At 34.9% G+C, this 18,463-nt stretch overlaps 1 protein-coding gene across 1 annotated transcript; it reads right to left on the bottom strand.

Annotated features, from left to right (window-relative positions):
* Window positions 1-601: 601 nt before the first annotated feature.
* Window positions 602-7,357, bottom strand: LOC133188141 (solute carrier family 28 member 3-like). The gene is made up of 9 exons (XM_061323523.1): window positions 7,352-7,357; window positions 6,886-7,077; window positions 6,554-6,715; window positions 4,304-4,429; window positions 4,029-4,156; window positions 3,743-3,923; window positions 2,857-3,138; window positions 743-923; window positions 602-627 (listed from the first exon to the last, which is right to left on the bottom strand). The coding sequence occupies exons 1-9, from the start codon at window positions 7,355-7,357 to the stop codon at window positions 602-604; spliced, it is 1,284 nt and encodes a 427-aa protein (XP_061179507.1).
* Between the last annotated feature and the right edge of the window lie 11,106 nt (window positions 7,358-18,463).

Below are 18,463 nucleotides of genomic sequence, written 5' to 3'. Positions count from 1 at the left end.
GAGAGAGAGAGAGATAATCCTAATACATTTGACAGTTAATAATCTAGTGGTAGTATATCATCCTGTGGGATCATAAGCCTTGACTTAAAGTTGGAAATAAGGTCGATAAGTCTGCCGACAAGTAAATTCATTGTTATCTTTTGTAAATCCTTATATATCAGGTTTAAGTCGCGAGGCTTTAGAGACTTGATGTTCAAATTTAAACTATTTAACTTCATATTATTGCTTGGTCATCTGGATTTTGAATGTGTAAAAAGATTACATCATTGAATATCCAAAAAGAAAAAAAAATAAAATTTAAACGGGAGACTAAGTAATGACGGTATAATGGGGACATGCAAGGATAACAATGGACATTTTTACATAATATTGTAAAATAAGAACATGTACAATCAAAAGTTGCATTTGATTGAAAAAAAAAGATTTCTTCAGAAACAGGTTCAGTATACTCAATTCTATATTATATAGAAATAAATACTATTTGAAATTTCTCTAACATGTACAAAAAATCTATGTGAAGTATAATGTTTTCATGCAAAAGCAAATGGATATGTAAGATTTTTAAAATTTCCAATGAAATGTAACTCCTTGATATTAATGCTCATTCTTCAGGCACGTATAACAGACCTGGAAAAAAGGAATCATTTTCATTCAACAGGCATATCTCTGGTTAGCAGTATACTTTTTCATTATATAACCATTCTCAATAAAGAGTAAGTTACATTACGTCAGTGATACTTACCTGCTATGGACGCTGTCATAAAGCAGGCTACGGTTCCTGCAATCATGGCCCTGACCACAACTTGGGCTAATGCTGACCTCTGGTTCGGCGCCATCGCACCCAGGGCCCCAAGCATTATGCCAATGGATGCTATGTTCGCAAATCCACACAAGGCATACGTTGTGATAACGACGGACCGTTCCTAAATACCAAAATATCTGAAAACTAGTTTTTGCTTTTTTCAGATGTCTAAAAACAGACAAATACATCATGAAAATACCCAAAGAACATTTACGAAATTTAATGAGATGAATTATATCGGAGTATTTAGCTCACCTAAGCTGAAAGCTCAAGCGAGTTTTTCTGATCGCATTTTGTCTGTCTTTTGACTGTCCGTTCATCTGTCCGTCTATAAACTTTTCACATTTTAGACTTCTTCTCCAGAACTACTGGGCCAATTTCTACCAAACTTGCCACAAAGTATCCTTAGGTGATGGGGATTCAACTTTATTTGAATGAAGGGTCACGCTCTCTTTCAAGTGGGGATAATTAAGAATAAGTGAAAATTTTGCGGCATCTTTTAAAATATTCTTCTCAAGAACCACTGGGACAAAAAAGTTGAAACTTAGGCGAAATCTTCAATAGATAGTGTACATTTCAATTTATTCAAATTATGACCCCAAGGGGTTGGGTGGGGCTACAATGGGGGATCAAAGTTTTACATAGGAATATGGAAATATGGGAAAAAAATCTTTAAAAATCTTCTCAAGAACAGAAAAGGCATGATAAGGCCATCTTTAAAAAAATGTTTTGTTGCCTTCTCCAGACCGACTGGCTCAAAATGGCCCAACTCGAAACTTTTTTTAACCTCCAGGAAACAATTAGTTTTTTATGCATCCCGAAAAATAAATTTTGAAAATTCAGCATAAATGTTGAAATTTTCTGGAGAAAAAATTTTCCCACCTACCTACCGATCCACTGTTTTCACCCTGAGTCCGAAGAGGGCAAACAAACATCATTTTAAAGTTGGCCTTACTCATATTGATATGGAAGCATTCTCAGGTAGTGTAGATTTAAGTTGTTCACATCATGACCTCCGGGGCTGTCTGGCCACAATGGGAGATCAATCTTTTACAAAAGAATATTTGGGGAAAAGTTTCAAATTTCTTTTCTAGAGCGGCAAAGCCATGATAAGTCATATTGACTTGGAATCATCCTCAGGAAGTGAAGATTCAAGATTACTCAAGTAATTACCTCTAGGGGTAGAAGGGGTCGACAGTGGAGATCAAACAGAGGACTACATGTATATAGTTTTAAAAATCTGAAGAAGAACAACATTTTGATATGTAAGCATCCCCAGGTAGTGAAGACCCAATTTTTCCCAAATCATGACCCCCAGGAGTAGGGTGAGGGCCATAATGGGCAATAAAAGTTTTACGTAGAAATATATGGGGGAAAATATTAAAAAAGCTTCTTTTCAAGAAAAGTTAAGCCTTGATTAATAATATTTATATGGATCGAAGCAACCTCAAGTAATGTAGATTCAAATTTGATGAAATCATGACTCCTTGAATTAGGGTCGGGCCGCAGTGGGAGATCAAAGTTTTACTCAGAAATATATTGGAAAAAATCTCAAGAACACCAAAGATATGATTAATCATATTGATATGGAAGCTTCCTCAGGTAATGTAGATTTAAGTTTGTTTAAATCATGAGACACCCATGAGTAGAGTGGGGCCACAAACGGGATTAAAGTTTTACATAGGAATATACAGTATATTGGAAAAATCTTTAAAACATCTTTTTCTCAAGAACTTCAAAGCCATGATCAGACACATAGATAAGGAAGCATCCTCAGGTAGTGTAGATTCAAGATTGTTCAAATCATGTACCCCTGGGATAGGGGTAGAACCACAGTGGGAATCGTCTTTTACAGAGGAATATATATGGTTAAAAAATCTTCTTCTCAAGAACAGCAAAGCCATGAATAGTCATATTGATATAGAAGCAACCTCAGGTACTTTTTTTTTCCAAATCTTGACCCCAAGGGGTAGGGTGGAGCCACAATGATGGATCAAAGTTTTCTTAGGAATATATCTTTTTAAAAATATAGATATATAGAAAAGAAAACGCACTGTGAGAAGTCCTTTCTCCAGTATATGATCAAAATCCTCGTAGACAATGTCATCTCCGCTATAGTGCCATCTACCGGTGAACGTGGAATCATTTTTAGGCAGGTTTTCGTACCAAGTGAGATTCTCCCTGTTGTGAATGTAGACCGACAACTTTCCATACGCATAAAATTCGTTTACGAATGTTTTGTATCCTATCAACTCGGCAACTTTGAAAATATTGTTGTTCTGTGTGTCGACACCCATCAGGAAAGCCAGCGGATAAAAGATGTAAGAACAAATTAACTGGAAAAAATTATAAAAATGACTGGCAAACTTAATAGTCATTCTTTAGATCTGTTGTTTATACTACTGAAGAATACATAAAATATTGCAAAATATTGCGAAAATAATAATAAACGTTAAAAAGTTTATGATAAAATGGTCATGGAATGAAAACGCCTAGCTTTTCAATAAATTTCATTTAAATCTGATATTATAGAGCAGATTCAACCCTTTTTGTAAGAGAGAGTCTCTGAATATTCAATATTCTCGGTAGACTAGACAAGACAACTACTGTTTAGATTAAAATACGAATGCCAGTCTCTTCCTTGCTACAAAAAAAACAAAGCCCTGAAAAAGAATTTCATTGAGTGAGCACATGGGGTAAATGTTTCTCGTCTTATTTCATGTCACCTCTGATTTTATTGAATAGAAAACAAAAATTATGATATAGATTACTGTACTAAAAAAATCAGAAAAATATGAAATAGATTCATGATCGTGTTTTCACTTGCTAGGTGTCAGCAAGAGAAAGTCATGGATCTTTTCAAATAAACCCTTAAGACCGCCATGACATAGGCGCCATGACAAAGGTAGTTGCATGGTAAAGATGAATTAATCAATATACCTGAAAAGTAAGTTCTTTGTGAGGTTTCTCCATACCCGCTCTGTTACCGAACCAGATGAGAGTCTGATTCAAGAACTCCACCAAAGCAATAAAGGCCACAAGGTTAACAGCAATGTTAGCCACCAGTTTAATAGACTGCGAGGCACCTTTAGCTGCTGCTTCTATCACATTACGTTCCTGGCTTAGAAAAAAATTATAGAATACAACTTTTTGAATTAGTTATTATATTTCCTTTAGAGACTCAGATATATTTTGAATTAGCGTCACTATCAATATGTTTACGAACCCAGATGGAATATTGTACACTTCACTTCCGGTTTTCGTTTTTCTTGTCTCCGGATAAAACAGCTTTGCCATTGCAAGAGCAGCAGGAGCTGACATTACAGAGGCAGAGAGCAAGTGGTTAGCTGGTACCTGGTAATATAGTCAAAAATAAAATTGGGGGTGTTGATATAATTTTATTAACGTGTTCATACTGTGTTCACTTTTACTGTGATCTTAACATTTTTTTTTATTTGCGTTAATGAAATACACTTTCAGCTTATTTTCCTTAAGACATACATTATAAGCTATATATCCCCCCATTGTGCTTCCAGCAACTGTAGCAAATCCCCCTGTACAAACTGCATGTAGTTCTGACTTTGTCAACTTGGCTAGAAAAGGGCGAATCATCAATGGGGCCTCACTCTGTAAAATAATATGAAAATGCTATATTTATACAATATACCTGAAATCAAAATAACATAACTGTACGTTAGGCGCCTTTACACACATGGAGTTGGTTGAAAGACCTTTGCGCAGTTTAAATTTGTCTGTTCCAGCCCTCAGCAATCTCTCAAAGCCCCAAAGAGCCTGTTTCTGTGTAAATGTAATAATTGTAGAGCATAATATGTCTAATGGTGGTCTATTTGAGACCTAGCACCGGTCATAAAGCTCTCTAAATAATCTCTAAAGCAGAAGATGGTCTAATATTTATCTTCGATGTAGTCTCAATAAGCTCAGCTGGTCTATGAGATTCATTTTATGATCTCTCATACATCTTTATCTTAAAAATGTCATGCGTTCTTTGAAAGACCTCTAAGAGATCATTGACAGATCAAAGAGATCAAATGGTTTACCCTTGGAAGTTCTTTGAGTGACTGCTTACCTTGACAATTGTTGATGGACTGCTTTTGGTAGAAACAACACTTTGAGGAGACCATAAATACTGTACAGAACTTTGGAAAGCCCTTAGAGACCATGGTGATGACAGGGCAAAACAACTTCAAGGAGGGATAAATTCTTGTAAGGTCTACCCAATTTTGTATGCTCAGCAGTCTCATATGGTTGCCACTTCCATGCAAAGGAAGTTTTAATCCTTTTCTGTATGCACATTGTAAATCTCTCCTTACACAGAGACGGAAACCGTTGTTAAGGTTTAGCTTGCCGAGCATGCATTACAGAATTAATTTGTTCCCTGTACAATCGGTCGCTTACCCCTAAAATACCCGCTGATTCCATGGAAACAGGAAGCTTAAGGATATTTCAGTGGTCGGTGTAATAGTGATATTTCTTGGTTGCAATCGATCTCTCAGTAATACCCGTTACATTAACATTTCTCAATGTAAACAATTTAACCATCAGTCTCTGAGCAATCTTTCAGTGTGCGCTCTTTATATGCGTTGAAAAATCCTTAGGTAAACGCAACGGAAGTGCATGGAGAATATATTACCTATTATGATAACACCCGAGAGAGATTATTATGTCAACTCCCTCGGACATTATCGTAATAAGTGATACATTCTTGGTGTACTTCCGTTGCGTTTACCTTAGGAATTTTTCAACGCACTGACTGCAATGCTGTTTAAGGAGAAATTGTGGGATTCTTACGAGATGCAGAGTCAATCCGATAGCATGAACAAAGACAAAAATACATGTAGAGACAGTGTGAACCGACATTTTAGGTTAAAATAAAATAAATACATGATTTTAAACCCAGAAAGACCAGTGGGGTACAACATAAACAAACCGGAGTGGCATACCTTTCTGTCTTATAATGTTTAGTGGGGTATTTTTGTGTGGAACGATTATTTTGGGGTTTTCACGATTTTTCCTATGGTACACATGATGAATAAGTGTAATAAATATAACTTGAGGAAAAAAATATGTCAACAAACCTCGGGGTTGATTATGGAAGGGGGGACCTGTCCACAAGTACCTGTGGCCGAGACCGCTCAGTGATCTTAACGGATCACCATGAAATGTGGTAGTACTTAGGTTTTTCATTTGAAATATCCCTTTGACCTTTACACACAGTTTTCAGGAATTTCAGGGATTGCAAAGAAATTGGACAACTTGTATATGGCACAAAGACCTCTAAACGATCTCCATGTGTGAAAAATTTCGTTGTTATAATGGAAGGTGTTTCTAGCAAAAGAAACTTCGATTATTACACCTACAGAACGTTGATGCAAAGATTAATAATCAAATGATCGAGAAAGCTTTTTTCGAAATGTGTTCATTGTCGTCGTTTTTGTTGTCATGGTTTTTTTAGAACCCTGTTGTATTAATCTGGTGCACAGGGGCTTGCTCCCGGCGTGTAATAATTGTTTATTTTAAAAAAAATCATATACGGTAATACTAAAACAACACAAGGGAGGACGCCATATTGGACCCCTTCTTCGCTTCAACCTCTGTTTTCGTTATATTTTCCCGTATTTTACCTACTCACCGCCTAGAATCTGTCAAGTAATGATTCTTCTAGGACATAATGCTTAAATTTTCCCCTTGGAGCCTCTACAATACACATTTTAGACTGTTGATTGACTTTACCTGTCCAACAAATATGTTTCCAGCAGCGTTTAGAGATTCTGCTGGAGAAGTCCCCATAACATTGCTGATAAATCTAGAGAGGTTCCGAATAATGAACTGCATAATACCCAAGTAGTAACAAACAGAAACAAAACTACTGAAGAACACAGTGACGGGAAGAACCTGAAATCAATTCGGAAGTCACATTATGTTACACAGCGTCTTTTATCCTTATATAAATACATATTAACAGGAAAATCTAGCCAAAATATGAAAAAAAAATATTTTTCAATACACATGTTTTGTAAGAACCAATTCATACAAAGTGAAGTACTTTTGATGTTATTTCTCACTTTAAAAGCAAAGAAGTGATCTTGGAATTTGTCCCCGAAAACAAACGCTGCGCCTTTGTCTGTGTAGGCCAGGAATTCTGTGACCCTGTCACCCAACCATTTAAAGGCTTCGTAGCCCACACTCCACTGTAGAATGGCAAGGGCAAAATAAAACTGTATTATGGTCCCCCAAAATACTGGTCGCCAGTTCACCTATGACAAACCAAAATTAATCACATTTACATATATATAATTAAGTATAATATCTGCTACAATTTGATTACGATATTGCTTACTCGGCCCAAGATTTTCCTTGAGCAACTAAATAAATTCAAATCATTTTTTAGCCATGCAAGGGTGAATTGAATCAAACACATGTTAAATCGTGCATTACAACATGACTCTATTTTCTATTCAATTCAAAATTGTAAGGTCGTAGAACTAGATAGGTCTAAGAATGATACATTGAAAAAAATGAAAATATTACGTTCATTATTTATGTAAGCTGTACCTTTGAGGGATTATGGGAAAACAAGTAAAACAAAATAATGTAAGCAGCAAGTCCTGCCAGAGAGATGAGATTTCTAGGTGTCTTTAGAGCGATGAAAATGATGATATAAGCTATTGCAGCTACAGCCAGCAGCACAGCAATTACCATCCTTGTCCTATAAAAAGTTTAAATGAATTGAGAAATAGTGTTTGAAAACAGAATACTGCAAGAAATTACAGTATTTTCAAATCTAGCATTATAGTTTATGCATTTGCCTTCAAAGAACAAGATGTGTTTGTGAAACACTGATGCCCGTATGGCAACTTATAGCAAATGTTAAACTTTCTCAAATGCATATCAAATATGTTGGTACCCAAAGTAAGGCCTTCTCACAAGAAATACACTTGTGAAATAAAAAAGCCCTAGCACCACCTGTTCAAAAGTTATGGCCAAGGTTAAAGTTTTTAAAAGTAGGTCAAACTCCAAGGTCAAGGTCAAAGGGTGAAAGTGTTGGTATCTAATGGAAGGTCTTGTTACAAGGATTACATATGTGAAGTATGAAAGCCCAAGCCCTAACCGTTCAAATGTTATGGCCAAGGTTAAAGTTTTTTTTTAAAGTAGGTCAAACTCCAAGGGCAAGTTCAAAGGGTCAAATTCGTTGGTATCTAAAGGAAGGTCTTGTCATGAGGATTAAATAAATTATAATACCCGAGAAGTTCGCAGTAGCTCCGACGAGATTTAGCGAGACTACAGCGAGATACATGTAAGGTAAATTATTCACGGAAATATGGCTAGGAAGTGACTAGCACGTGGAGACTTGGTAAGCAGAAAAATTATGATGCGTTTCAGTTTTCACCACTGTATTATATCAGGAGAAATGTACTCCAGTTTCTCTTGAATTCATTTAAACTTCAATAAGTAATTCTTTTTGACGTTATTTTCTGCAGTTATGTATTAAAATTTCTTTTTGGACAAGCATACTTGCACGTGAACTGGAAGTATATTTTTGGCAACAGATTAGCAAATGACATGACTTAAGCTGACAAATCAGCTGAATGAATTGAATTGCATTATGGGTTACATGTACAATACAGTACAGTAATTTTTACGCTTAGAAAAAATCAAATCTACAGGCGATCAGAAAGGCACAATGAACATTTTTTCCATGCATTTCGATCAAAGATAAAAAAGCAATATGTCAATTTTTATTCTATTATTTAACAAGACAAGTACAAACGTAGTTTTTAATCTTTGTATTTTTTTTTTCATAAAATAATATTATTTTCTAAATGGTTTTTGCAGTCAATTTAACATTGGACCATAGATTGACCTTAACCAGATGTTCGAAGTAAAAAAAATATTATACATTTTTTTCTACCAGCGTATTTGGCGATTGTGATTTTTAATACTCCTTTCCTTTTTAAAATCATGAAAATTTTTCAGAAGATCAGGAAACAAAAATCTTTCATAGGACATTTTTTTAAAAAAAAAGAAACAGACTATAGCAATTTCCTGTTTACTACCAATTTTGTTTATAAAACGGGATCTACCCTATAACCTTAGATTGGTTCAACTACTCCACATGTCTTGAATTTAAATCACAATAACATTAGTTGGGGTGTATGTTAACTTAAAGCGTTCGGGTTATGTTTTGCAAAGTAGGTCAAAGTTCAAGGTCAAGTGGACTGTAATGCAGATATTTTTCATAATGTTTTATGACAAACAATGCACATGGTAAATAGCATAACCTTACCTCTTAAATGTAAAATATATGCTGTATATCGGCACTATGAAATATTTTGAAAAGTATTTCAATGTCAAGGGTTTAGGTCGGTAACCATGGTATTTTACAAAAGCTATAGTGCCAAGCAATATATGTGCAAATATCAAATCCATACCTCTTAAGTTCTAGAGATATAAGGTGTGACAGACAGATAGTCTAACAGACGGAGAGCTAGACAGACGCCGGATAAAGTGATAGCTAAGTGTCGCTCTGCTTTGCGACAAACAACTGCGTCTCTTAAACCAAATCATGGATTACATTGATCTTTTTGGCTAAAATTTTTTTTTTATGATTATCCACTGCATTTCATTATTTCCTATAAAGTTCACGGCGGGTGGGACAGGATATGCATTATCCTCCAAAGCATCTGATCGCACCACAGTGATAGACTTTGAAGGTAAAGAAACTAACGTTTTAAATTGCCTTCCTATGTTTTCAATGTTTTTTTTTTTGGGGGGGGGGGTGTTAAAAATGGGAGTTTCTCCTATCTGAAATTCAGTGGATCGGCTATAGAAAATTGTTCGATGCAAACTGAAAATTTTTCATTTATTTCGGTTTCTTTACTGCACATCTCATTTTGAGCAAGCTCTAATTAAATAATATGATATATTTTAATGTTAAAGAATGTTAATCTTTTTTCTAAATGTCACATAGTGTATCGATTTATTGAAGAAAAGAGAAAATAGAAGCCCATGGGGCATATCGTCCACCTGAGTCACTATGGCTCTACTTTTCTTCCGCAGTTTTTTTTTTTACCTATATATTCCAGTGTACAACTTTGTTCGCCTAATTTGACTAATAATAATAAAATGACTAATAATAAAGGACAAGGTATGGTAACGACCGAATCTGGCCCATTAATTGATGTAAAAATCAGAATACAGTTAAAATTGTGATAGTTTGTAGTTAAGAACTTAAAATGATGCTTGTTTTAAAACCAGCACTAATTTTGATTCAAAGCTTACACGGAGGCCACAAGAGGGTGCAGAAGTATGATATTTTCCCGAATTTCCTCAATTTTGGCCGAATTTCGTCAAATTTGAGATACATTTCACTTTGGGAAACATAGAGCACAAGCTTGCCTATCTGAGATTTTTATACATAAGAAGCATCTGATACTAGTGTATGAAATATATCAATTTGGTAGATAGGCAAGCTTGTGCTCTATGTTTTCTGAACCAAAATGTGCTGTAAAATCGATGAAAATTTGCATAAAAGAGAGAAAATTCGGAAATTTACATATTTTCTGACCTTCCTGTGACCTCTGTGTATCCCATAACTTAGAAACAATACTCATTTTGTGGCAGGGATGACAACAGGTTTTTAATTGATAAACTGTTGTATCATTCTAAAAGACACCCCAAACCAGGGGCCAAAAAGGGGTCTTAGCCTATCTTGTCCTTTGCAGTTGTTGAAAAGAAGATTTAAATTTAAAAATTTTTTCCTATATATTTCTGAGTGAGAATTTTGATCACCTATTGTGGCCCCACACTACCCCCGGGACATGATTTAAAAAAGAAACCTGCATCTTTACAATCTTAGAATGCTAGCGTATTAATATTACTAATCACGTATTTGCTGCTCTTGTGAGAGAGAGAGCAAAAAGATTTTTAAAGATTTTTTCTATATATTCCAATGTTAAATTCTGATCGCCTATTGTGGCCCCACCCTACCCCCGGGGTCATGATATGAACAAACTTGAATCTACACTACCTGAGAATTCTTTCATATCAATATGACTAATCATGCCTTTGCTGTTCTTGAGAAGGAGATTTCCAAAGATTTTTCTTTCTATGTATTCCTATGTAAAACTTTGATGGCCCATTGTGGCCCAACCCTGGACACAGGGGTCATGATTTAACCAAATTTGAATCGAAATAAGTCCTGACGATGTTTGCTTATCAGTATAACAATCATACCTTTGTTGTTCTTCAAAAGAGAATTTTTTCCTATATACATGTATTCCCATGTAAACTTTGATCACTTATTGTGGCCCCACTCTACTTCCAATGGCCATGATTTGAATAAACTTGAATCTACACTATTAAATGAAGCTTTCAAATAAGATTCAACTTTTCTGACCTAATGGTTCTTGAAAACAAGTTATAAAAAGGTTATTTTCCCTATACATTCCTAGGAAAAACTATGATCGCTTTTTGTGACTTCTCTCTATATCCGGAGGCCATGACTTTAATAAATAAAAATATGAAAATAGATCTACACTACCTAAGGACACTTCTACATAGGTTTTCTAGTTTTCTGGCAAAGTGGTTCTTGAAAAGAAGGTTTTTAAAAGAAACCATTAATTTTTTTTTTTTACTAATTCTTTCTGAATTTTCCTCTTGGAGAAGGGAGTGGCCCATTATTCGAACAAACTTAAATTCCCTTTGCACAAAGATGTTTTTTAGCAAGTTTGGTTGAAATTAGCCCAGTGGTTCTTGAGAAGACGTCGTGAACGTGACAAGTTTACAGAGGGACAGACATACAGAGAGACAGAGACAGCTGGACGGACGCCAGACAAAATTTGATCAGAAAAGCTCACTTGAGCTTTTGCTTCGGATGAGCTAAAAGGGAAAAGAAACAAACATACAGTTGGTATTTCCCTGATTTGAATATCGCTGCCTCGTTGCTTTTGTAAAAACAGTGATGTAGTACAATTCTCTTTTCTGCTTGAACTTTCATAAAGGCGTGACATTCTCGGCGATACATAATTAGCGTCTCTCAAATGGTGATCACCATTCTTATTGGTTAAGAAATGAATAACTTTAGATTGTTGTTAACAAACGATGAGATGACATAAACCACACCTCTTTATTGCAAGAAACGATGTAATTGGTTCCTTGCGTCACTCGTTGACCTCTGACCCATTTTTACCCCATGTGTATTTCACCCGTGAATGAAAGCTGTGTAAATTTCAGTATTGATGAGCTAATCTGGCAACCAATGAGAATCTAGGTCACTATTTGAGAGACGCTAATTATGTATAGCCGAGAATATCACGCCTTACTGAAAGTTCAAGCAGAAAAGAGAATTGTACGAAGTAAATTATAAATGCATGATTTATTATTGAAAATAATTACGTCATTTGACATTATCTTACCAGTATTGTAATTTCTCCCGTCGGTGACTGTCTATTTTCTTCCAGTTGTAGGAAAGGCTGATTTTCTCACCAAAGAAATCCTCGGCAAGTCTCCAAACTAAGTATAGCAAAACCAGAGCAGAACATACGACTAATCTCCATGATCCTTCGTCACCAAAACGAAACTTCAGACTATACGTGAAATACGCAACATACAAACAAAACAGGATGACGTAAGCCGTGGTCCAGACGTGCTGTTTGTGACGTTTGTAGTTTTTCAGTAGCGATACCTGTATACGCCTCACGTGTATAGAACAGAGGTTGCCTTCTTCATCATCTACCTCATTCCCATCTTCATCACCTCGTTCGTATGTCTCTTCGTTTTCATTTTTTACTGCAGAGTTTTGATCTACTTTAATGGATTTCTGCAACAAATACATTTTTTTCTATTAACATTACAATAAAAGAAAAGCAGCAACACATATTATGCACACAATCGTAAATTATTTTAATGTTGTGCTCTATATACAAGCTTCTTTTCCTCAGATTTGGCCCGGAATAAGATTATTTGTATCTCAGTTTTTCATAACCACTTTCACATTTACAAAAGTTATTTCCCTTTGCTGGGTCAATCTGGGGTCAACCCATTGATATCTCGAGTAAGTCTAACTTCTGAACTACTATATTCGTTTATAAGGTTGTTGACTTGTCTGTGCATTCTGTGACATTACTAGTACTTAGGCCACAAGTTTAATATCTGAATATTACATTTCCCCATCACTTCCTTTAAAATAAATACTTGTTTTTCTATTATATATCGGTATCAGTTGAACACCAAATTGATACATGTAGATATATCAGTTACACCTTCATTTACTCTTTTATTAGCTTTGTTATAACCATTGTACAATGGTACTTTTTGTCCATACGGTATACTATGAACGTTTTGCAATACTATATGCGCTACAACTACAATTTTTTTTTACTTTGCTTGAATTGTTTGATTTTATTGCCTACACTTGTTTGAAATTCTGCATTGAATATTCTGTTTTTGAATTCAAAATGAGATACCCCTTTTGAAATTCCTTTAAAAAAAAATCAGCTATGAATGGTATGATGAATTGATTAGGTACAGTTGTTTTCAGATTTACTAAAACCTTAGACTTAGTATAAAGACAGCAAATTATGATGATGACAATCACTTTATTTCTGATTTTAATTTGTATATATATACTTTGCTTTTGTTGACTTTTAATTATTTTTTCATCTTAAATACTTGTGTTTTCTTATGTGACAGCTAACTATACACTTAGATAATCGTATAATACTTTTTTCACTTTTAACATTTTAATAATCATTTTATATTAGGCCATGCAAAGTTTCTTCTATGTCAAGCATCTGCGGACGGATTGGTTTTAAGGTTTACAATGAAAATTGTTTTTAAAAAAAATCCACACAGCACAATTTACTCTACTGGATAGGCATTTCAATTTTTTACCCTCTTTTCAAGTTTTATAACAAAAAACATGGAGGTATCGATTATAAATATACTAATGTTTTGAGTCTTTTTTTTTAATTTTCTGAATAAAATTTTTGAATGATGATGAGAAATTTTATAAATATTCTAATTATGCTGTGTTTTTAACTCAGCTCAAGTGAGCAATTCTGACATTTTGTCTGTAGTCCGTCTGTCCGCCCGTCTTTCTGTAAACTTTTCACATTTTCGACTTTTTCTCCAGAACCTCTGGGCCAATTTCAACTTACCACAAAGCATCCTTGGGTGAAGGGGATTTAAGTTTGTTTCAAATGAAGGACCACACCGTCTTTCAAAGGAAGATAATTAAGAATTTGTGAAAATTTGGTGTCATCTTTTAAAAATCTTCTTCTCAAAAATCATTTAAGAACCATTCGGCCAAAAAAGTTGAAGCTTATGTGAAACCTTCATTACATAGTGTAGATTCAAGTTTGTTCAAATCAAAACCCCGAGGGTGGGATGGGGCCACAATGGGGGATCAAAGTTTTACATAGGAATATATAGGAAAAATCTTTATAAATCTTCTTATCAAGAACAACAAAGCCACAATTAGTCATATTGATAAGGAATCACCCTCAGGTAGTGTAGATTCAAGTTCGTTCAAATCCTAACCTACGGGTGTATTGTGGGGCCACAATGGGGGATCAAAGTTTTACATAGGAATATATAGGGAACATCTTTAAAAAGCTTCTTCTCAAGAACAACAAAGCCACGATTAATCATATTGATATGGAATCATCCTCAGGAAGTGTAGATTCAAGTTTGTTTAAATCATGACCCCCGGGGTTAGGCTGGGCAACAATGGAGGATCAAAGTTTTACATAGGAATATATAGAAAAAAATTAAAAATTCCCCAAGTATTGTAGATTCAAGTTTGTTCAAGGCATCCTCCAGTAGTAGTGTGGGGCCATAATGGGGATCAAAGTTTTACAAAAAGAACGTACATAGGAAATATCTTTAAAAATCTTCTTCTCAAGAACAACAAAGCCATAATTAGTCATATTGATATGGAAGTATCCTCAGGTAGTGTAGATTGAAGTTTGTTCAAATCATGCCCCGCCCCCAGGGTAGGGTGGCAGACATCTTTAAAATTCCGATTTCAAGAACAGCAAAACCATGATTGGTTATATGAATATAGAAGCATCCTCAGAAAGTTAAGATTCAATTTAATTCAAAACATGGCACCTGGAGGGGGGGGGGGGTAGGGTTTGCCTAGAACAGGCGATCAAAGCTTTACATATGAATATATAGGAGAAGAAATCTACTGACGAAGAACAGCAGGGCCATATTATCTTAGGTGAGCGTTGTAGCCCATGGGCCTCTTGTTTTCTGTTGGTTTGTGTTTTTCCCAGATGGAAAGATAGGTTTTTGATTTTAAGGTGAACGTTAAACATAAAAAATACTTACTCTATTTATTTGAATGACATTTTTTTTTAAAAATTAGACCAATTGATATTTACTTGATGCTCGTCGACTTCATTTATTTGGTATCAATTTACAAATATTGCAGAATAGTCGAGGACTTCTTTTAAAAAAGAATATGGACCAAACATTAATTTTATAAGGAGAAAAAGTACCTCGTCGGAATTTGTTTGACTGTGATCCTCATTTCCCGTTGGAAGTTGTACCTCTTCATACATTGGCGGTGTTATGTGATTTTCATGACTGTAGGAGGGGTTTACAACTCCAGTCTGTGGGTCCATGCCTCTTGCATTACCCTCAGGATCTGTGGTCCTGATATACTGGAGCTGGATCTCACTATCCATAATAGAGTTTGAGTCACGTTGTATAATCTTATGCGTACCTGACGAGTCTTCCTGTACCTTATCACCACATTTTAACATTGCTAAGAAGTTTGCAGAATACATTGTATTGATTCATTTACTCATTCAGTGGTTGAGTGCATACTAGTTTGTATGTTTTTTTAATAAAAAAAAAATTCACTTGTATCTATTTATTTTGTTGAAGAACTTTGCATTATTTTGTACAAAAGCTGAAGAGAAAGTTAAAGATATTTTAAAATTTATTTTTAAGATGCAACTATTATTTTAAAGCATGTTTAAAATTTAATATCCCTTTTCTGTATTAAAGGGGCTTGGGCACAGATTTGAAGTTAATATTTTCTCAGATTTTTTGAATAATATCAAAACTTTTATGTTGCTACAGCATTTCACACAGAAATATATTAAAATCGTGTTCAGAAACTTCTTGTATCTTTAAATTATTGAAACTATGAATTTTGCACTTTCACAAAGTAAACTTTATCCTTAATACTTAAGAAAAGTAGAGATTTTGTTGTGTACTACTGAAAATATTGATATAAGAAGTAATCCAGAAAATTCAGAGTAAAAATATGAAAAAGCAAAGCCAACTCACCAGTATTGTCGGTCCGAGCTCTTTGGTGTGTGCAGAGTAAACAAATTGAAAACAACTGGTGTACCGTTAACATGTAACAATAACAGAGCTCGTGCATTAATCACAAAAACAGATGCTTGACGTAATGTAAAGAATAATGTTGTTGTCATTGAATTCTAAGAATATTCATTTAAGGTCAATTCATTTAACTGGTTTTATTTTTTGAATAAGCATAGAAATTTAAAATGTAAATAAAGCAACTGTGCCCATGCCCTTTGTACCCTATACAGTTTAAGTCAAAATTTCTCCTATTTCAACCACACATATATGTTTCATTATTCTCCCACATATTTTTGTTTGTTTGTTTTTGTTTATTGTTTTTTTTTCTTTGCTCTTACCTTAATGGTTGCCCAGACCTGTACAATATTTGACTGATTGTTGTGATCCATGAAGTGATAATTTACAAACTTTGAAGAAATTCACTTTTGCAAAGGCAGGAAGAAAAGTTCTAAAATAATCAGTGTGTGCTCTTTAGTTACTGTATTTTCCTCTGACTCAATTCCTGCGCAAGTTTCTTAATTTGTTAAGCTGTTAAAAGACGCTAGCTCAGCAGGGCTCGTACCTTTTGACAATTAATAAAACAAGAGACCCAGGGGCCACATCGCTCACCTGAGCACTGTGGCAAGGAAAAAAGGAAAAATCAGTTTAGTATTGAAAAGCTTAAATGCATAAGTGGTCCCAACCTACCCCTAAAAGGGAGTGGGGGGTATGATTTGAAAAAAATTAAATCTACACTTACTAAGGATGCTTACATGTTTTTTTGACTGTGACTTTTAATTCTACAAGTTTGAACTTTCATTGTGGCCCCACCCTACCCCTGGAGGTCATGATTTGAACAAACTTGAATCTACATGTGTACACTATCTGAGGATGCTTCCATATAAATATGACAAACAGTGGCTTTGATGTTCTTGAGAAGATTTTTTAAGATTTTTCCTATATATTCCTATGTAAAAATTTGATCACTCATTGTCGCCCCACCCTACCCCTGGATGTCATGATTTGAACAAACTTGAATCTACATCACCTGAGGATGCTTCCACATAAATATGACCAATCATAGCTTTGCTGTTCTTGAGAAGAAGATTTTTCCTATATACTCCTATCATAAACTTTAATCGTCCATTGTGGCCCCACCCTGCCCCCGGGGGTCATGATTTGAACAAAATTGAATCTACACCACCTGCAGATGCTTCCATATAAATTTTACCAATCATGGTTTTGCTGTTCTTAAGAAGAAGATATTTGAAGATTTTTTTCTATATACTCCTATGTTAAACTTTAATCGTCCATTGTGGCCCCAACCTACCCCTGGGGGTCATGATTTGAACAAACTTGAATCTACACCACCTGAGGATGCTTCCATATAAATATGACCAATCATAGCTTTGCTGTTCTTGAGAAGAAGATTTTTGAAGATTTTTCCTATATATTCCTATGTAAAACTTTGATCGTCCATTGTAGCCCCACCCTGCCCCCGGGGGTCATGATTTGAACAAATTTAAATCTACACTACCTGACAATAATTCCACATGAGTTTCATCTTTCCTGGCCCATTGGTTCTTGAGAAGAAGATTTTTCAATAACGCCATTAATTTTTTGCTACATGTATTTCGTAATTATCTCCCCTTGGAGGAGGGCGTGGCCCTTCATTTGAACAAACTTGAATCCCCTTCACCCAAGGATACTTTGTGCCAAGTTTGATTGAAATTGGCTCAGTAGTTCTGCAGAAGAAGATGAAAATGTGAAAAGTTTACGACAACAACGACGACGCCAACGACGCCGACGACGACAGACAACGGACAAATTTTGATCAGAAAAGCTCACTTGAGCCTTTGGCTCAGGTGAGCTAAAATGTAACTCGAGTCCATTAAAGGTAACTAACTCCCTCAACCTATGGAACTAATATTTATGTCATATATTTAACTTCTTTGCTGCACTCTCCTCTCTTTTCTAAAAATATATCAAATAGAACATTTGAAAACTCCTTTAGTTAATTCTCATTCTCACAATTCATTTTTTAAATATGTTTTCTATTCATTCTTGGTGTACTTAGGTGGAGTATGAATTTTGTTTTTAAATTGCTAAATAAAGCATGAAGAACAATCAGTTAATGTCTTTTTGGCCTTGTCATCCATAGGATATTCTTTAAGACTATTGGTATCTCGCATAAAATCGGGTTCATCGATAGGTAAATAAATAACCGCACAAAAAGAAAATTGGGCCACAAATTTGTGTTAATTTAAAAAAGATATTTTCACTTTTTTGCATGTTTTATGATTGAAAAATGAAAGACTT

This window comes from Saccostrea echinata, unplaced genomic scaffold (assembly GCF_033153115.1).
Source record: "Saccostrea echinata isolate AGI-Se365-2 ecotype Australia unplaced genomic scaffold, CSIRO_AGI_Sech_v1 ptg000016l, whole genome shotgun sequence".
Taxonomy (NCBI): domain Eukaryota; kingdom Metazoa; phylum Mollusca; class Bivalvia; order Ostreida; family Ostreidae; genus Saccostrea; species Saccostrea echinata.
The sequence above is the reverse complement of the archived record's forward strand: the minus strand, read 5'-3'. Positions and strand labels throughout refer to the sequence as shown.